Raw genomic sequence first — 21275 nt, 5'->3', positions numbered from 1 at the left:
AAGCAGTGGAGCGCATCATGCGCGAGCTGTTTGGTGTCTCAGATGAACGACGGAGAGACATGCAAACTCGTACCCACCACACGAGCTATGCAGTGAAGTGCATCAGTACGAGCTATTGGTGCCTCAGAAAAGCGACGAAGAGAGGTGCAAACTCGAACCCAACACATGAGCGAAGTAGTGGAGCGCATCTTGCGCGAAATATTGGTGTCTCAGATGAGCGACGGAGAGAGATGCAAACTCGAGCCCAACACACGGGCGAAGCAGTGGAGCGCATCTTGCGCGAGTTATTGGTGTCTAAGATGAGCGACGGACAGAGATGCAAACTTATATCCACCATACGAGCCAAGCAGTGGAGCGCATTGTGCGGGTTATAAATGTCTGAGATGAGCGACGGAGAGAGATGCAAACTTATATCCACCATACGAGCCAAGCAGTGGTGCGCATTGCGTGCGGATTATAAGTGTCTAAGATGAGCGACGGACAGAGATGCAAACTTATATCCACCATACGAGCCAAGCAGTGGAACGCATTGTGTGCGGGTTATAAGTGTCTCAGATGAGCGTCCGAGAGAAACGCAAAGTTATATCCACCATACGAGCCAAGCAGTGTGCGCATTTTGTGCGGGTTATAAGTGTCTAAGATGAGCGACCGGACAGAGATGCAAACTTATATCCCCCATACGAGCCAAGCAGTGGTGCGCATTGTTTGCGGATTATAAGTGTCTAAGATGAGCGACGGACAGAGATTGCAAACTTATATCCACCATACGAGCCAAGCAGTGGAACGCATTGTGTGCGGTATAAGTTCTAAGATGAGCGACGGACAGAGATGCAAACTTATATCCACCATACGAGCCAAGCAGTGGAACGCATTGTGTGCGGGTTATAAGTGTCTAAGATGAGCGACGGACAGAGCATGCCAAACTTATATCCACCATCCGAGCCAAGCAGTGTGAACGCATTGGTGTGCGGGTGTAAGTGTCCTACGATGAGCGACGGACAGAGATGCAAACTTATATCCACCATACAGACCAAGCAGTGGAACGCATTGTGGTTGCGGGTTATAAGTGTCTAAGATGGGGCAGACGGACACAGATGCAAACTATATCCACCATGCAGCCCAAGCAGTGGAACCGATGGTGTGCGGGTTATAAGAGTCTAAGATGAGCGACGGACAGAAATGCAAACTTATATCCACCATGCGAGCAAGCAGTGGAACGCATTGTGTGCGGGTTATAAGTGTCTCAGATGAGCGTCCGAGAGAGAAACGCAAAACTTATATCCACCATACGAATCAAGCAGTGGAGCGCATTGTGTACGGATTATAAGTGTCTAAGACGAGCGTCCGAGAGAAATGCAAACTTGTACCCACCACACGAGCCAAGCAGTGGAACGCATCAGGCGTGGCTATTTTTGTCGTACATCGCAGCGACCATACCGCTTTGAGCAGTTACGACCGTGTGGTTTGGCATGCGGTCAAAGTCATCCACTTTTCGGCAACCATAATTATGGCAGGGAGTTTCCACATTTGTATGAGCTTTGAGCTAAATAGCCATCTTGAATACGTTTCGGTGCTGTTCCCACCCTGGCCCTGCCCTTTCAAGACCTAAGCGCCTCTAGTTTCTCCGCTATACGCCCGCGATAAGGGGGAAGGTAGATCGGGGAGATATTTCAGTCACTTGGCATTCATGACTTCATAGTTTCCGTCATTCACCATCATTTTTCGACACACTCGTTGCGATCCCCATGATCACATTTCTTCACCTTTCGCTGTGAAGCACACCGTACAACTTGGTTTATTCCGTTTCCTCGCCACCCTTTAAATAGAACAACCGGGTGGAAGATGCACCGCCAACCGTACTTTAAATTGTCCGTCCACACGTGGTACCTTCAGTCCGTCCTCTCCGACAGGTCAGCTGGTTAAACGCCTGTCATCCGATTTACAGACCTGTAGAGTGTCGGGTTCGGGTCGCTTTATAGCCGTTCGCTATTAGGCCAAGACTGGAATAGCCCGCGGCCGGGAGCGGCCGCATTAACTGTCAGATGACGTCATAGGGCAGGACGGGGCCGAGCCCTGCGGTTAGTTTAAGCGTTTTTTCCCAAAATCCTGCGGACAACCCAAGTTCTGTCGGCTCAGGGCTCAACAAGCACTCTTAGCGTGGGCGCCGATTTCGAAATGCATTGAACCACTGGTTTGGACCAGGTCTTAAAACTCGTGGCCACCCCCATACTGCATTAGCCTACCGCACACACCCATACGACTAAAAAGCAGGTCATATCACTAATGGGGAGAGCGATATGTTAGATCTTCTGATCCCATTGTGTGAACTTACACGCTCTGGCGTATCCTTTTCTCTGTCAAAACGGATACATGGGGCACTTATTGAGGTTCCTCCCGTTTAAGCTGCAAGTTCTCGTTAAAAACGCAATCAGGTTCGCAAAGAAGTCGTAGAAATCCTTAATAACAGTTGTGTCCCATGTGAAACCACCGTTTACACAAGTGGCCCAGATAGATAATTCGCGTTTTACTTAACATGACGAGTGCATTGTCTCAGCCAGTCCGACTGCCGTACGACCACATGACCCTTTATGGTGAACATTATCGAATACCATGATATTCATCATCATCTCACCTCGGAAATCAGCTCTACACAATGATGACTCTACAGAAATACCTCTTTGAAGACAAGAACGAAATCTTCTTAACACACCTCAGAGCGCAGCACCGCCACCGCTCTGACACCCTTTTGGCGGCCCTGAGCGACTCACGACTTCACGGGATTTACCGAGACGAGGAGTGCCTCAGCCGGACAAGCGACACTGCACATCACGACTTCACTGGATTTATCGAGACGAGGAGTGCCTCACACCGGACTAGGCGACACCGCACATCACGACTTCAACTGGATTTATCGAGACGAGGAGTCCTCCAGCCGGACTAGGCGACACTGCCATCACGACTTCACTGGATTTATCTAGACGAGGAGTGCCTCCAGCCGGACTAGGCGCACCGCACATCACGACTTCACTGGATTTATCGAGACGAGGAGTGCCTCCAGCCGGACTAGGCGACACTGCACATCACGACTTCACTGGATTTATCGAGACGAGGAGTGCCTCCAGCCACTAGGCGACACCGACATCACGACTTCACTGGATTTATCGAGACGAGGAGTGCCTCCAGCCGGACTAGGCGACACCCCATCACGACTTCACGGATTTATCGAGACAAGAAGTTCCTCACCGGACTAGCGACACCGCACATCACGACTTCACGGGCTTTATCGAGACGAGGAGTGCCCCCACCCGGACTAGGTGACACGCACATGGCACGGGGTTCACTAGATTAATTGGAGAACCACTTCGCTTGAATGCACTTCAACTTAAGCAAATACGTCGCAGCTGCGTTGCTGTTGGCACTGTAGCTGTAGTTGCAGTTTATGCTGAAGTTGTTTGGCTGAAGAAGATTCCAGAAGCAATTAGAATACACAAGCAATCATGCATTTAGACGGACATGAAGTCCGTCCCGGTGGCTCCGTCGGTTGGAGCGCCTGCCTTCCGATCCAGCCACCCGTGACGGGCTGGCAGCGAGTCGCTTAAGGCGCTCGCTCTGCCCTTGACAGGTATGGCCTGCGGCCGGTGGCAGCGGCTGCGCTAAAGGTCAGTTGACATCAGAGGGCAGGATGCACGGTGCCGAGCATTGCGGCACGCTGGACTTTCGCTACCAAATTCTGCCGTTGACATGGAATTGCGCAATCGGATGGTAGGGGTCAACGCTCACACAGCAAGTGCTGCCTAACGTGAGCTCTGATCCCAGAAATTCATCCACTCAAAAGATTCGGATCAAATCTTTATAAAAACTGATATAAAACAAATCAGGAATCAAATATGAGATGAAACAGACCAGGAATCACACATAAGACAGTATAATTAGCCTCATTCCTCGGAGAAAAACCAGGAGAACGGAGATATAGTTGGGATAGGTGATGCGTGATGCCCATTTGCTTGAATTCGTTTACATGTACACGTATGTTCGCGTGTTCTAATCCTTAGATAGGCGCTGTATCGTGGTGATGGCTGGAGCTCGCTCTTTGTTTTTTCCCCTGAATGATGGTGCCCTGTAAAAACTGTGCCTTGCTGTCTAAAAAAGACTGAAATATCAAGTGGGATTACCGGCAGGCAATTTTGAATTCACTTCTGCCATTGTTTTGCTAAAGGCATGTTGCCGAAATATCAACCCAACTAAATAACCCAACTACTCTCCATTCTATTGGTTTTTCTCCTAGGAATAAGGCTAATACTACTGTCTTATCTATGTGAATAATGGTCCCTGCTAATGCACTGAAAAACTTACGTAAGCGAGGAATAAAAAAACAAGCTTCACGAAATAAGCTGCCGCGGCCATTCGCTTAACACTGGTTTATTCGTGCCTTTTATTAAACGCTTGCAGTCAGGGACGACGCCAGATTTTTTCGGAATTTTCCAGACATGTCGAAGGGTCCGCGGATTGAACGCCAGCGTAGGCCGAAACAGGGTCCTAGTTTGCGTCGCAGTCGTAGTAAACGTAATTTTGCGCATGTGCGTTCGCAAACCTAAGCAACCAAAATTTCGACGCCAGGCGTTGCAGTCTGCATAGGCAGCACAGTGTTCAGCCCGCGCCCAACACTAGACTGTGGCCAACGGGTGGACGAAAATGATGACGCATCTTCAGTAAGTACCCTAGAACGCCTTAGGGGTTAAATTGCACATTTAGAAGGTAGCTCGGGCGTGTATTTGACCTACGCCGTTCTTTGATTGGTGATAATAACAGACTGACCTTTACGGCACCGCAAAGTGGTGCTGGAATCTGATGGTTATACTGAAAGAATAAAGGTAAATGGCCACTCTCGTGTTGCTTTCATTGCTGATCCATCCAGAGGACAACTTTGTAATGGTAAAAATGATACACCCATTCCAATCTTTGAACTGTACACTAATTTTCAAAGACATTCACAAATATTTTTACGACGGTCGTTCTCGAGGGCTTGGCACCCGCTGCCTGTGGCCACTTGCAATGGCCAACGCCGTTCGGTTTTACGGAAGCTGCAACCCAGGCCATGGTTGTCCTTGCTCCCGAGATTATGGGCGCGTAGGCTGAAACCTTGTAATGTAATTCGTTTCACACCAGTTGATTCTGCAACAGAATTAGCGATCTCAGGCAAACATCGAATGGCTTTGTTCGGTTCTGAACTCATTTCGATCCACTGTATTCAACATCAATGAGACCCCTTGCTTCTTTCCGGGAAAGGGGCCCCGGTGAGAAGAAGGGCACATAATTGTTCCCGGTCGAGGGCTGAAGAGTCATTCCACTCCACCGCGCGTTGTCTTCCGGCTGTCATTCTGACGACACGGGGTGTGATCCCCTGCCGATCAGAAGATCTATAGAGGGATACATCATATCACATTGGTCCCCTCCTTGATGCAGGAAGCCATCTGACCGACACAGCTGACCCCAGATCGGCGGAGGAACCCTCATGGGCGCAACAACATACTTGATCGCCGCAGGGGGTCAAATAACTGACACATAACACCACAGTTTGGCCTAACGGGCCGTTGCTGGAGTTGGACCGGAGGGCTTACGGTTCGGTACTGGAGGCTCTGACTGGCATAAGACCCTTCCATTGTCTTAACGTGAACACCCGTCATAAGTTCTCATGTTTTCTTTTACTGTCAGTGGGCCCCAACCAACGCAGAAGGCCTCTGTCATTCGGGGTCCCGCCCCGTCCCTGTTAGGCAAATCGTGCCTTGATCGGCTCCAGGCCCCCTGTTGACACATGATGGTAGGTAGGCACTGTGGCCGCCTGAAACGACACAGGAGCCCCGCATAGTTGCAGGGGCCCGAAAAACATAAATATGTGGACCTACCCTTGTCCCTTTTGGGAGATGGGTCTGTCTCAGGGGTCTAACTGACTGACATTTGAGATTCTAACACTAACTGACATTTGAGATCACGGCCTTGCGGACGAGGGTCCTTGATGTGACCTACTGTCAGTCCTCCGGGCCCTTCAGCCTTTCAAACGGGTCGTTGATCTTTGGTCTCGAGAGACCCCTTGGCCCCTCTTCGGGTCCCTCAAACACCGTTCTTGGTAGGCTCGGGGTCTCTTGCCACCACAGAACCAACGTTAGGCGCTGTGGCCCCCGGCTGATTGCAACTCGCAAGCCCCGTCTTGTTCCTACTTGGAAAATAGGTCTCAAGGGCTCAGACGGACACGGAGCCGACTCCTTGTTTCCTTGCCGGGGCCCTATATAGCAGGGATAGATGACCCTAATGAGAGAGCCCTTAGAAAAGCCCTCTGACTGACATTTCAGGGCACATCGCTATGGGTAGAGGGCCGGTCCCGAATCCAATCTGGTCCTTGATTATTGGTCCTGAGGGCCTTTTGGTCCCACTTCGGACCTGCTCAAACAAAGCCCGTGACAAACTAGGGGCCACTAGCCAGCATATGACTCCTTGTAGGGCACTGTGCGCCCAATACCGACACAGAGGCCCTAACATTGTTTAAGGGACGCAAACCGATGCAATTCGTGGCCCCCAGTCTTGCCCTTGCTTGGGAGATGATCCTCGGGGTTGTGCCTGACAGAGAGCCAATGATCCTCGGGGTTGTGACTGACAGAGAGCCAATGATCCTCGGGGTTGTGACTGACAGAGAGCCAATGATCCCTCGGGGTTGTGACTGACAGAGAGCCAACAGTTCGATGTTCGTGGTCTCTGACAGACTTTGACATCTGCGTTGTCTCAGCGGATCCTCACCTTTATGTGAACTACAGCCAGTCCTTCCGGCTCTCAGGCGCTCAAACCGGGCCTATGGTCGTTTGTTCCGATGGGCCGTCCGCAAACCCTCTTTGGGCACCATAAAGCACTGCCCTGGGTCGGCTCGGAGCCCATTGTAAGCACAGGACTCTCTGTTAGGCGCTGTGGGCTCCTGACGCATACGTGGGCCCCATCCTGTGTAACTAATTGGAGCCAGCTATTCAGCTGAGTGGGAAGTGAACCCTCAGGCCCACACCGGCACGGAGCCGACTGTGCGGTACTGGTGATGCCTGACCGACGTATAGACCCAGGTCGACTCAGGGGGTCCTCGATCGGTGCGAGGAGCCCTCTGACTGTCATTTGAGGGCCCGTCCTCGCTGGCCACGGTCCCTGAATAGGACTCCGGCCAGCCCTTCCTGCCCTTAGATTCTCCAATGGGGTACTTGATCGTCGGACTCGGTGGGCCCTCCAGGCTCTTCGAGCTTCTTCAAACACTGCCTTTTGTCGACTCGAGCCCCTTACCAACACAGGGCCCCCCGCTAGGCGCTGTCGGGCCCTGACCGACGCTGGAGTCCCGACCAATGTGAATTGCTGACTCCGGCTTTGTCCCTGTGTGGGAAATGGGCTCTCAGGCCCACGCTGCTCCGAAGCCAACTGTGCGTTAGTGGTGGTGTCTGACCGACATATAGGCCCTTATCGACTCAGGAGCCTTGATCAGCGCACAGGGTGATCAGTTCGATACCCCTCGGCCGTCATTGGAGTGTGGCCGTCATCGGGGGCCCGGCCCTGGCGACCGAGCCCCCGAAAAAGACCTCCGGCCGGCCTTTCGGGCTCTTCGGGCCCCCAAATTGGGCATGTAATGCGCTCCTTAAAGGGCACGTTTCACTTTTGAAGATACTGAAGCAGGGCATCAGATAGGATGAAACCAGCTCACTTATAACTATTGGTTTACCTTTAAGTGGAAAAGATTTCCCCGTACAACACAGCTTTCCGGTTCAGTTAATATGCCCCTCGATATGTCATTGTTTAATTTTGCCATCAAACCTTGCACAACATTGATGGCAAGCCATTTGACAACCGTTATGTCTGGAAATCGTGTCGTGCTCACGACCGTCAGATACAGTTTGTTTGGCCTTGATCGCCGCATGGCTATGAAGTGCCAGGATTTGAATGACGGTATCATGACATCATAAATGATGAGGTGACTATGGCATACTCTCCAACGATTACTGTCACACATATTTGCAGTCTCAGGAAACGGAGGGATTAGGTCTTAAATGGGGGCATGGCCGTGAGCTGCATCGGAAGATCTCCAATGAGGCCATTTCAGTTTAAAACACAATATGAATGTGGAACACTCTTTGCATTAATCGTGCCCCACCCCCACCTAAGGGGGGGGGGGGGCACGTGGACCCCCGCCCCCCCCCCCCCATGTCTGCGCTACTCCTGTCAGTAACGCTAGGCTTGTGTTAAGGGAGGATACCGCGTGATCCAGCGGGCAGTTTTACGTGGCCTTCAATCCTACTCTATTTGTAACTATACTAATACTATAACTATAACTACTTTAACTATAACCACTATACCTGTAACTACAGCATAGGGCAAGATAGTCTAGTAGTATTTGAAACCTAACATGCACCGAATACGTCTGAAATGTTTTTTGGTATAAACTGTGTATCCTATACAACAAGATTTCCTGTTTGTGTAAGTTTTCAATCAAACATATCCAGGAAATTGCATTTGAGCTTTATTTCGATGAAAATGATCATAAGGTATAGATTTACTCGAAATTAGATGGCATATTCAGAACATCTGTGGACCAGCATAACATTTATATTTTGTAGTATATACCAACTATGTCGGCTCTACTCAACCTTTCGGATTGGACAACCGTGAGCAAGGCCGTGCTTTGCCTGATTTATCTGGCAAATGTTCCCAACCGGGAAACTGAAGTTTCATTTCACTGGGGTATATTGGCACTGGGTGTGTGTGGACAGGGGGATATGGACTCGTTGGGCCTCGGGATGGGCAAGGACTGTAGGTGCCTGACCGCCCCTTTTATATGGGGTTCGATCTGGTCCCATCCCTTGGGAATCCGGAATCGCCCGTCAACCGAGAGGATGCTGGTATGCCCCACAGTAAGAACAGCGAATTTGCCGAACATATTTTGTGGTCCTAAATAGCTCCTGGAAGTACCAGCCCTGTTAGTTGTTGCACCGTATGGTGATGGGGGCACCGTATGGGGGCGGTAAGGGTGGAGGCTATCCCCGAGCCAAGAAGCTTACGCTAGATACTAGATGGTACAAACCCAGGATGTCAGCAAAAGTGTGAATTTTGCCTCTTCCTAAGTCCAAATTTGGCTTTGTCTTCACCCAGATTATTATTGTCTCTGATCTGCCTTGGGCAGCTATCTTTCATGCCTTGGTCATGAAAAAGCATAACAAGGTTAGGTGATTTATGGTATGTGATGTCTGGGTGTTGTTTATTTATTTGTGTCTCCTAGGAGGCATGATGCATATTTTCAGAGATAACTTCTAGCTGTTCAGCAACAACACATTCCAATTCAGCCAGCTGTAGGAGAATTCAGCACCTTTAGTAATTGCCATTGACACTGTGCAGTCAAGATGTCTGAGGAGACATAACTTATCTTATACCTTTGCTTGAGATGTTTGGTTGCCTCTGAATGTTTGAATGTATTTGAACATTCTGAAACATATCCAAATGTTTTTTTGATGCCATGTTTACATTCACAGTGAGCCATGGAAGATTCAACCACAACAGCAGCTTGTTTGATCTGCAAGCATGCACTTGTGGAGCGGCTGAACATATTCAAGACTCGGACAAACTTTTCCAAAACCCTGGTTTCATCCAAGCTTTCCAAATTAGTACAAGTTCCATTTAAACAGGTATGCTGCTTTTCAGTATAGGGCAGTTACAAATTATTGGGCCTTTCAAGCCAAAGTGTAGTGTTGTAAAACATGCTGTTTGGGGTTGGGGCTGCAAACAAGTATAATTTCCCTACCTTGTGTGTCTTCAAAGTGCATGTTAAATATGTTACTCCCCAGATTTGGGCTATTTTTATCAAAGCTGGGCATGCTGCAGCCCCCCTCCAACTTGCTTAGGAAACTACAAAGCTGCCTTTGAATGTTGTTTTGTGATTTAGTAGCATTATGCACAGCAAATCATATGTGTTTCCCTTATATGCATTAACAGTTACACCTCATTCTTTAAATCCACAATTTGTGGTGTGTTGCACTTGGCTACCCTCTATAAGTTTGTGATCTTGACTCTGAACTTGTCAGTCTAGGGTTTTGAACCTGGCCATGCAGCCACCACATACCACATGGTACCTAATGTAGGTATCCATCTCGGAGTGGTCCTAGCGGTTGGTGAGAAGGGAAAGCAAATGTTGTCCCTGTGGTCTCGGGGAAAGATGCTGGACTCCTTATCCATCGGTGCTGGACGCGAGTGTAGAGGGGCCCATTGTTTGGCTGAGCTGAAATGGAAACCTCTCCCAGCAACCGGCCAGCGAGGGTCAACCCGGGTCGGGGGTGGCCGTACCCTAGCATTGTGCGGCATGTCAAACCCTCTGCATTCCTGTCTGGCGAAAGGGTGGAGGCAACATTATCCCTTGAACTGGACATCACAACTTGGGTGGCGGTTTTGGGGTGCATGCACCAAGTGATGCTTAGCAGGTACTCTGTACTGAAAACCACCCATGCAAACCATTGGGAAGATCTATACTAAGAATGGCTCAAGTCATGTAATGTTATTATTTACCTGTGTGGAGTGCTCACGTGCTGTCAAGCACTCTTTATACATTTCCCTCCTTTTGCATGTTCCCTATGATCCTCATTGGAAGCACTTTAATGTCAACTGGCAATTTTTGTAGTCTTGCCACAAGGATCTCATGTGGTGGCATCTCTGTATGTATCAGCCTGCTGTTGTGACTATCACCCGTCCTTAGGACTCGCTGGAGAACTCTCAGGAAATCTGCAATAGCTGCTCCTCCCTGATCAACCAGGTGGATGAGTGTGAGATCAAGCTGATGGCCCTGGAGAATGAGGTGTGGACCATTTTCTTTTCTTCTGAAGTTTTGGCATGTTTTGTTTCATGAACATGGCCTCTTGGTTTTGTGCATTAGGATGGCTTACCTGCATCTGTGCATAGCAATTCAATGATGAAAACTGCATTTGTACATGGATTGTTGTCTGCTTGCTTAGGGGACCTGTCTGCTTTAAGTTTGCTTGTGCAGCAGCAAGATGATGTTCCATTGCCCTTTTGGTTATGTGATTACATATAAAGAACACTGTGATTCATGGCTTTGATTTTGATGTTTGTTGGACATTCCCTTATCATTGCTCATTGTGGCCTGTGAACACAATTTTTCTGAAGCCCAATTATGCACTTTCATCATGGAATGCAATGCTTTTGACCACACTAGTTAGTTGTGTCAATGATACATGCAACAAGCTTAACTATCACATGTCTTCTGCCTCACCATACTTTATTTTGAAGCTACTCCATACCTCATCAACGAAACCTAGTGGCGTTCCCAAAGCCCGACAGTGACCGGTGCTGCCATCTCTGTGCGGTCAGGTGAAGCTCAAGTACAAGATGCCCTTCCCGATCGAAGTGCACAGCCGACGCTCGGACGGGCAGTCCGCTGATGATGTGAAGCAGGAGGGGCCGCCGCCTCCGCCGCCGACGGAGGAGGTCGCGGCGACGGCGCAGGCCTCGCAGGAGTTCAGCTTTATCAGCATCGGTCAGTAGGTCACTGCTTCTGCAGACCCAGGGTGTTTCCGGTTGGAGCGATAGCACAATGGGTCCCAAGATGGTAAAACGTGGCATTTTTGCTTTCTCCCTCCTGAAGTCCCCAGTTACTGCATGGCCCTGTGCAGTCTGTGCACCGTGAAATTACAAATGCTCATCATTCACTTATGGTCTAGTCTTCGTGTAATTGCTTCAAAACTCTTAGGTGATTGTTCCAAAACCTCAACTTTGCACTGTTTGGAACATGATTCCACCAGACCATATATTTGATTCCGGGAGCTTCCTGTGTACCGCACGGGGGGCAGACAGCCGCTCAATATTTCTAAAAATTCAGTATTAGTAATTACCGTAGATATCGCGACAATATTCTGTGGTGATGTAGGGCTACAGTGGGCCTTAGCTTCAGAGTGATTCAGAGTGGCGAGTTTATTGTGCGATCATCGTTAGATCCGTACTGGATTTCTAGTGTAGATTCTCGTCCATCGATCTCCATGGACGTGCGCGACTTGTTGACTGGAAAAGTGTTACATGCTGACAAATATCCAGACAGAAAGGAACCATCTTCAAGTGATGTGACAGATGGGAACCATCTTCAAGTGATATGACAGAGCGGAACCATTTTTAAGCGATATGGCGGAAGCAAACCATGTTAAAGTGACATGACCATCACTGCCCCCTGCTCTGCAGATGGCACGACGCTAGATAACCCAACCATCGTCTTGGAGGCGGACGAAGTGGACGGAAACAACGTGGTCGTCTACCGGGTCAGGCTGCCAGGCTGCAGCTGCAGTTGAGCGCGGCGAGGCCTCTGCTGTGTCCTGCTCCACCGCTACGTGTGGTGTCAGGCTCAGGCTGTAGCTGCACGTGAGCGCTGGATGTCCGTGCTGTGTTCGGTTCCAGCGCTGTGTGCAGAGTCAGGCTCAGGCTATAGCTGCAGTTGAGCGCTCGAGGCCTCTGCTGTGCTCGGCTCCACCAATGTGCGGCGCGGCGTTCGCGGGCGGGTCTTTCCCACGCGCCAGCCAATTGGCTGACAGTCGCGTGGCACTTAGTGAACTCCGGGAGTAGCTCGCATGACGCCCTCGCTTTGCACCCGTAAGGGAATCAACCGATAACTTTCGACCCTTAGAATACATCCCTCCACCCTCTGAACCGCACGTGAGGAGTCGGTCGGCTGAGCCGCGAGCGGTGCCTCCCCGGTTGTCCCTGCCGCGCGCGGGGGTTCTCCGGGCGCCGCGGGCCGGGCGCTTGTTGACGCCGCTCTGTGGCGCGCGCAGGAGCCGTACGGCGGCCAGCTGACCTACGACCCGTCCATGTCGTACCTGGCCCAGCTGGAGGCGTCCGAGCTGCACGAGCAAGACGTCGTCGGCGATCAGGTCAGCGGCCGCAGGGTTCAGCGGTTGACCACGTAACCTGACCACGTGACTCGACCACATGGCTTGACCACGACTGATCCCTCGCATCCAGACCTGAGCCCTTTGATGACTTTTTGTGTTTCAGTAGTGTTATATGACCCCCACAGGAGTCAATTGCTAATTTCATCCAGGATCTGATAGCTGACCAGACAGCGCAGCAAAGCTCTGACACAGTGACCAGATAAGTCCAGGTGGACCCAGACCCTGTCAGACAACCCAGGGTAAACTCGACTCCTTAATCAGGTAACCCTGGCTAGACTAGGGTCTTGTGAGCAGCTAATCCCAGATTTATTCTGACGCCATGGCTGAGTTACTCAGTTAGCCTGTGACGAATTATGACCTTTGACGACCTTATTTGAACTTGATTTTTAACAGATTTTTGAATTTGAACAGAATTCCCTCACACACACAGCAACTGGCACAGTGACCTGCTGACCCCATTTGACTGCTATGACCATGACCTCAAACTGCCTCTAACGATGTGACGTAATAATCTCAACGCACGTCAACAGGCGCGATGTTCTCTACTGACCTCGGCTGACCCGTACGACCTCGTGACCCCAGGTGGAGATGTCTTTGCCACACTTATGTGGTGGCCTCTTCTGGCCTCAATTGACACATGGCATGTGTCATTGTGACCCCGGATGGAGCATTCCAAACCACACTAATGTGACCTTCTCAGCTTTACTTTGGGACCTTGTGACCCCAGGTGGATCGGTGTGCACCACACTGGCGCGTTGACCCCTGCTGACCTCAGCTGGCCGTTATGACCCCGTGACGTCGTGACCCCAGGTGGGCCAGTCCTTAATACACCGGCTCGATGACCTCGGATGACCTCCTCTGACCTTGGATGACCTTATGACCCCGTGACCTCGTGACCTCAGGTGGGCCAGTCCGCAACACCGGTGCGATGACCTCGGATAACCTTGGATGACCCGTGTGACCCCGTCACCGCAGGTGGGTCAGACCACGCCACACCGGCGCGTTGACCTCTGCTGACCTCGGCTGACCCGTGTGGCCCCGTCGCTGCAGGTGGGTCAGACCACGCCACACCGGCGGCGCCGCGGCCCGAAGCGGAGCCGCCTCAGCGGCGGGGGACGACGCCCTGACATGCGATGTCTGCGACGAGACGTTCAGCACGCCGACCAACCTTAGGGGTGCGTGTCCGGCCCAGCTGGGAAGCCGTGGTGGTAGCTGCCATGCAAAAGATAGTCTCTACCCTATCTACCGTTTTCCTTTTGGTACTTTCCTGCGGTCTTTCAAAGGTTTTCGGTAGTTTTTTGTTTTGGATGTCTAACTGCTGATTAGATGCCATCTTTGTTAGCGTGCTGCAACCTAGTGATGAATTTATTATTGCATTTGTGACTACTGGTCAACGACGTCGCCCTGACCTGAGGTCACCCACACTGACCTGAACTGAGGTCACTCGCCCTCACCGCCACCTGTTCTGACCTGATCTTAGATGACCCATTTAGCATAAATTGATAGTTATGGGCACTGCGTGACCTTCAGCAGTTGATGCGCCCTTAAACCCCAAATCATCATCATCATCATCGTCATCTGACCTGAGTTCACCAACACTGAACTGACCTGAGATCACCTGACCTGAGGTCACCCACTTTGGCCTGACCTGAGGTCACTAACACTGACCTGACTTGAGGTCGCCCGGGCCTACCTGACTTGACCTAACCAGTCTGTCCGCAGCGCACAAGGTCTCTCACACCAGCGACAAGAGCTTCCGCTGCCGCTTCTGCCGGCGCGACTTCTCCACCAACATTGCACTCCACTACCACTGGAATGAGGTGAGCACAGCCCGCCGGCCAGCACAGCCAGGCTAGGAATGTTGATGATGTCGGATGCTGTGTGTGGGGTGCACCAACCAGGAACCTGTCGATCGACCGTCAAATTGGGCTTGGAACTTACAAGACGTAACGTGATTGAACCCGAAGTCCCATAGAAATTAATTTTCACCAACATCGTGCGATGACGATCGAAGGAGCGTCAGGGAAGTGACAGGACCGCTCTCCAGGGGCCGATGCTCGTGCTCCACATCTGTGTGCTGTCCGTATTTGCAGTGTGCCAGTGAGCAGATCTGCATCACTCACGAGAGAGAAGTAAAGCATTGGGGCGTTCGGAAGGGCGGCACCTAACGCCTGTGTGTGCGGTGTATTCATAAACCACCTCTAATGCATAGCCATATAGTCATGGTTACAAATCATAATAATCTGATCTGGTCTGTCTCTTACACCGGACCTGTCTCTGATGCCTGGTCTGTCTCTGACTCGTGGCCTGATTCTGACACCTGATCTGTCTGACGCCTGACCTGATTCTGACGCCTGACCTGTCTCTGAGACCTGATCTGTCCATCTGCTGGCGCAGGAGCACCCGCTGAAGCTGCAGCCGTGTCCGTATTGCGACAAACGCTTCATTAACAAGTCCAACCTCAATCAACACATCAACACCCATCAGGAGCCTCGTTTCACGTGCGATGTAAGTCTTGCTTTTGCATCGGTGTCAGCGCAAAAAGACCGAAGGAATGAACCGGCCTCATTATCCCAACGAGATTTCTAACAAGATTTCTTGAATCTTTCGACACAAAAAGAAAAGAAGAAAAAAAGAATATACTTATCCACAAGCTGTTATAAAGATGCTCGCATCTACAGATGTTTGTGTTGTAAAAGCTGTGTATATGGAAAACAAACTTGTTGCAGTTTTGTGCATTTAAATGCTTTATGATGCTGAAGATGGTACAGGTGTGCAATCATTGTTGACTGTGTAACATTGAATGCATATAGTTCCGCAAAAGTGCAAAATATTTGCACAGTTTGCAAGTTGCAGATCACTGGATGACCAGTAATTTCTTAGCTGCAGATGGTCGGGGAGTGGTTTTCGAACGAGGCTCTCAAACTGCGGCGGTAGACAAAATTTCAAGCTGAGCACGCCAGCGGTAGCAAATTTTGTTGCCCTTGAATCAGTGGCGGACTTTTCCTGCAGGAGTGCTTTACCGTGTTACGTGAATGCCCGTCTAGCGCCTTATACCACCCGTGACCCAGCGGAGTCATTTTACGCTTCGCTGACGCCAGCGTGAGTGACCTTTGCAGCTGACGCGCCCTTAAAACCCAATAACCGACGTCCAGCTGACGTCATCGCCATTTGGCAGCAATGCGGCCGGCAGTTCCACACGCGCGGCGACCTGCGGAAGCACATCGTCTTCCGGCATAGCGACGCCAAGAACTTCCAGTGTCCGGACTGTGACCTCAGCTTCAAGGTCAACTGGCTGCTGACGCGACATCGAGTGCGAGTGCACTCGACGTGAGCGGCCGAAGATGGCGCAGCCGTGCCCGTGGGCACCATACTCATTCCTGCCGCGCGTGTGCCGTGTCTGCGTCGGTGGATGCCTGCAAATGTGTGAGTTTGTTTTTAGCGTGTCAACGGATATGTGATTTGGTTTGTCAGCAGGGATGTCTTGTCACTGGCTCGTGACGGGATCGACGAGGCACGTCTTGTGGTGTTTGTCGATGCTCGCGCTCCGTCGGCCAGTGCGTCATGTGTATGACGTCATTACGGCATTTTGATGACGTCATTATATCAGTTGTATGACGTCATTACGGCACGTGAATGACATGTCATTCGGATGACGTCAGTATGACATTTGAATGACGTCATTACGACATTTGGATGAAGTCATTACGCCTTTTGGATGAAGTCATTACGGCATTTGGATGACGTCATTGCGCCATTTGAATGCCATTACTGCATTTGGATGTGCACTCAGGGCGTTTTGAGTGTGCTTGGTGCGAACACTCGCTCACGACCTCTCCGCACCTGTTGGCGTGCCCCTGTTTCACTGCCGTGGTTTGGCGGCGATCGAGAGTTAGGTCTGGCGCCGTGTCCGAACTCGGCATGACTGGCGTGCTGTCCGCGCGACCGATGGCGCATGCGCGGGCCAATGCTGGTTCGTGCCGTGAGAGAAGCAGGAAATTCTGCACGCGACCGGGTTAGCGCGGTGTACGTGTACAATCGGGGGGGCCGCGGGTCTGTGTCATCTGCCGTGGTCTTCGCAGCAGCGCTCCGCCACTGTGAAGGCGTTGGTGACAACCGCGCAATTTTTGTCTCCGGAAGCCTCGCTTCGGTTCGTGACGCGATCCTCGCGATCCCGAGTGCGTCGGTGTTCGAGGTTCGAGATGATCGAGCCCAACTGTCACCTCGCCTGGTCTCGTGGCCCGGTGCGCATCTTGTTAATGCCATTTGTATCGAACACGCTCGCCCATTAGGGTCCGTTTGTGACCATCCAAGTCCATCAGAGCCCGTTTGTGAATACAGTTTTGAACTACGCGTCTTGGATCGTAGCTTCTGGCAAAGCCGAGTGAGAACGGAAGACCACGCCGGAGCCCGGTACGGACGCTAGATATGTGACCACGCGGTCACCGCGGCAAACGGCTAAAATATTAAGCCGCAAACTCGGCAGCAAACGTGCTCCGCCAGCCGCTGGCGTGCCTTCCTCGCGTGCAAGGACCAGGAGCATATGCCGGATTTCCGCGCCCGATCTCGCGTCTTTGAAGCTGACGAAGACGTACACGATTTCCGACAGGGGTGGCTTTGAATGCCGCGATCAAAGCGACGCGGACGCCTGCCGGGACGGTCGTGCGCTTGTATCATCTGGAGTGCATGGTGGGGCGGCACTGGGCCGCATGGGGCTCCGCCGCGGACTGAAAATCGGATTTGGTACATCTAGGGTGGCAATGACGAGTTTCGAACCGGTTTTAGCGAACTACTGGCTGGTTTTTATGGGTAGTTTCGGTTAGGGGTGTAGATTCGTATTCGCTTGACAGTCCCCCTCCCCCTTTAACTTTGAGAGGATAGAGGGCCAAATCCGGAAAAACGCTCTCTGGCGTAATCTGGGGTGAGTTTCTTCATTTCCCTGTACAACCACCCTCTCCGCAACTCATTTTGCAAAATCCCGCCCCTGGCCTCTAGGTTGATGCGACGATGGTTCAAACACCGCAGGATTGAACTCGTATCAGAGTGCTGAGCCAAGCTTAACTTCCTCACGGAGCTCAAACGCGTCCTGTCGTTTCGCGACTCGAGACCACCAAACCTGTTCATACAGTTTGGTAATCCACTGTGCTGCATAGGGACCTCCTCCCCAACATGACGGCAACCCTGAGCTGTCATTCAACTGTCAAATGTCGCCCACCCCGGTCCGTGCATTACTAAGGCCCCATCTCACTTCGGACAGGAGCCTTCCGCACCGCCTTCACACCCAATCACACAGCTGATCCTACCAATACCTGAGCCTCATCTCCATCATTACGACGTAACGCTCCTGGGCATGGTTAAACGTGCTGACCTCTCCATCACTACCGATGGGCCACTAGATCCAAGATTGCTGCAGACCAGCCAGGTGATTTGGATGGACGCACTAAAATGTCGGGGTGGGCAAAAATACATGCTCACCCAGCAGCATATCCTAGGGCCGGGTTTGGGTTAGACCTCATCAGGTCATTGAAATTCTCTCACTTACTCAAAATGATCTCAGGCCGCAAAATGCAGTTTCGAAAAATGGGCTTGGGCCGGACAATGAAAATGACGAACGTTCCCCAGAACACGCCGGCAAAGGGGGTTTTGCCCGGATTTGGCCCACTTCTCAAATGGAACAGGTTGGGAGGGTGGACGGCTGGAGTTCAAGTTGGAAGGGGGACCCCCCCCCCCCCAGGTAAACAGGAAACTATACATTTGACCCTGCCCTAGGCCCGAAGGCCCAGCGTTTTTTGGTAGTGAAAGACGCCCGAAGCGTTTCTAAAAATAAGGAAACGACGCTCGAGACAGACAAATGGGATCCCGAGGCTAAAAAGGTTTTCCGGAGCCAAAAGCAGAGCCTCAAAGACGGCAAAGTGGGACCCCTGGCTGGAGGGTTCCCCTTTCCTTTGATTTGGCACTCTGCTGGGTGTAACCCTGGATACGCCACTGATTCATTCCGTCTGACGACGGGTGGGAAGCTGCTCACTATCTCCACTTGGTGCCACGACCGTTTTCCTAGGCTGGTGCCAATGTTCAAGAAAAAGCCATCAATTATGCTGCGTAAGAAAGACGCGAGGAGACATTTCACGTGTGAGAAATACATGTTTTCATTGATTATGAAACGATAGACCAATGATCTTGAAGTAACGTATATTTCAAGTCAATATCTAAGTGCTTGAAAGTATACCTTCGTGTAGCAAGGAAAATCTGGCAGCAGCGTCAGAACTGCCGCATCAGACAATCGTGGAGCGTTACTGGAGGCGGTTTTTGTGAGCTGGGCGACGCTACCTGACTTGGAGAGTGCCGCCCACTTCTGTGTTTACGAATTGAGGTTTGCCTGGCGTCATATTTGAAGGACAGAATACGTGCTGTGTTGGCTCCTGTGTGTAGTGCTAGTTCGGTTACAGCGTCTTGTTATGCTGTCGTATTTTCCGAACATCCGATTTGACTGAGATCAGTGCGGTAGCTGCCTGAAAATAGCGTGACATTGCCTTACCACCCCCGGCCGCCTTCCATTTGTTATGGTTTCACTTGCTCGAATCTCATCACAGTAGCATGCAGATGGTCTTGCCATTAGAGTTAAGCTTATGTCTTTTTGGAACGGGAAGCATTCCAGGAAAAGGCTAGTCCACTCAGCTTCAAAATGGGACCATGGTAAGTATAGTCAATTTGGATACCTGTGTTTTACCTTCTTGTCATGCATTGTTGGTGCTAGTTTTAATCAGATGGGACCAGTGTTCACCATGAATGGGGATTGTTGTGTGAGACCCGATCATGCCACCGATCATGAAATTCCAGGTCAGCCGCGTTGTGGTGTGTGCCATAATGCTCAATGCTTGCTCTAGCCTGTCCTTGTCCTCTGACATATCTTGAACTTGAGCTGTTGGCATGGTGGTTGCTGCTGGCCTCCAGACTGTTCTAGTCAGGAGAAAATAGTGAACACCTAAAGTGACTTAGACATGCCCACTGCAGATGGGTGAGCTGGACCTGGTTGATCACTAGTGGTTGAAACAGAAGGCATCAGATAGGTGCTTTAACCCTACAATAAGTTGTTCGTTAAGGAGAGCCTACAGAAGATGGGTTGACAGGGATTTTTTACATTTGTATTGATAATGCAGCATTTACATCTAGCACTGGATTTGAGAAAGTGCAGGAGCTTATTTTCTAAGCTTTCTAGACTTCCAGGGACTGGCAAGCCCTGTTTTTCAGATCTGTGAGGTGAGGGCTCTTACAAGCATATCTAATGAGCTCTTGATACCAATGATTAATTGATAGATTAGCAGGGTGATATGGACTTTGTTGTTCCCAAAGAATATGGGTATGCAATTAGACAGCCAGTATACAAACCATGGGAAAGCTTGAGCATTATACTGATAGACAGAGCAGCAGGAGATCTTTGGCTACATAGGCCTTGTATACCACCCTGCTTGCCCCCCTCCCCCCTGTGTAGTGGTCAAGCCACCTGTCTGGAAAGTAAGAGGCATTGGGTTTGATTCCCAGCAGTGGCCACCTTTCCCACCAGGGTGGGGGGCAGGTGTCACAGTACAGTCCCAGCAGCTGAGTGCATTGTAATGCCCTAGCAATGAGAAGGTCTTCCATGCTAGAGCACAAGCTATATGAATTGGGGAATGCCAAGTGTAGAGCTCCTGCGTGTTCAAGTTAAAAAGATGTATGATGTATGGTTAATATGCTTTCCCATGGAGCTGTGTGGCTTCCAAGGGCTCTGGCCATTTCTGAATCTCTTTTGAATTGCTGCAATATGCGAGTCTCGAAACATTCCTTCCATCCTGTTAGCATTTTCATGAAAGGTCTCGATCGCAGGTGCTCCAGAAATGTAACTCCCCATGTAGCACCTTGCATCGAAATAATACGGATAACTCGGCCAATCGACGTACATAATTGATATTTTGCCACTCAATTTATGTTGGAGTTTACTCCAAACGTTGTATTTAAACGCACGTTGAATACGAGATGCGGTCGGAGCCACAAGAATCCTTCACAGGTCGGTAGGATCTACGCCCTTTGCACACCCCATACCCCTTTTGAACACCGGGCCCTGCGCGTACCGCCATGGGATCAGCGCTGGACTTGAACGAGAACTGATGGGCCATGACGAGACTCCCGTACCTCCCCCTCCGCCCCCTCCGCCCACTGATGGGATGACGTCTATCGGGTCTGCCGAACTCATCCCGGCCGGGCCGTAGATCTGCCCCAGATCTGCCGGTGGATTTGCCGGTGCGTCTGCCGATGGATTTACTGAATATCTGCCGTAGATATGCC

At 50.9% G+C, this 21275-nt stretch overlaps 1 protein-coding gene and 1 long non-coding RNA gene across 2 annotated transcripts; both read left to right on the top strand.

Moving 5' to 3' along the window:
* Nucleotides 1-9660: 9660 nt before the first annotated feature.
* On the top strand, nt 9661-13973 carry LOC119104470 (uncharacterized). Its single transcript, XM_037228185.1, has 6 exons — nt 9661-9695; nt 10757-10855; nt 11389-11554; nt 12250-12326; nt 12837-12935; nt 13932-13973. The coding sequence occupies exons 2-6, from the start codon at nt 10838-10840 to the stop codon at nt 13971-13973; spliced, it is 402 nt and encodes a 133-aa protein (XP_037084080.1). The 5' UTR covers nt 9661-9695; nt 10757-10837.
* A 120-nt stretch (nt 13974-14093) lies between these two features.
* LOC119104587 (uncharacterized) lies at nt 14094-17303 on the top strand. Its single transcript, XR_005094968.1, has 4 exons — nt 14094-14131; nt 14679-14776; nt 15354-15464; nt 16135-17303. It is a non-coding gene; the product is annotated as an uncharacterized LOC119104587 (long non-coding RNA).
* Nucleotides 17304-21275: the final 3972 nt, after the last annotated feature.

This window comes from Pollicipes pollicipes, unplaced genomic scaffold, assembly GCF_011947565.3.
Source record: "Pollicipes pollicipes isolate AB1234 unplaced genomic scaffold, Ppol_2.1 Scaffold_6052;HRSCAF=7182_pilon_pilon_pilon, whole genome shotgun sequence".
NCBI lineage: Eukaryota > Metazoa > Arthropoda > Thecostraca > Pollicipedomorpha > Pollicipedidae > Pollicipes > Pollicipes pollicipes.
This window is presented reverse-complemented; position numbering and strand designations above follow the sequence as displayed.

Coding starts and splice junctions, on each gene's coding strand:
- LOC119104470 (XM_037228185.1), top strand. Junction 11,555..12,249: donor GTTCAGCTTTATCAGCATCG/GTCAGTAGGTCA, acceptor CCTGCTCTGCAG/ATGGCACGACGCTAGATAAC. Junction 12,327..12,836: donor ACAACGTGGTCGTCTACCGG/GTCAGGCTGCCA, acceptor TGGCGCGCGCAG/GAGCCGTACGGCGGCCAGCT.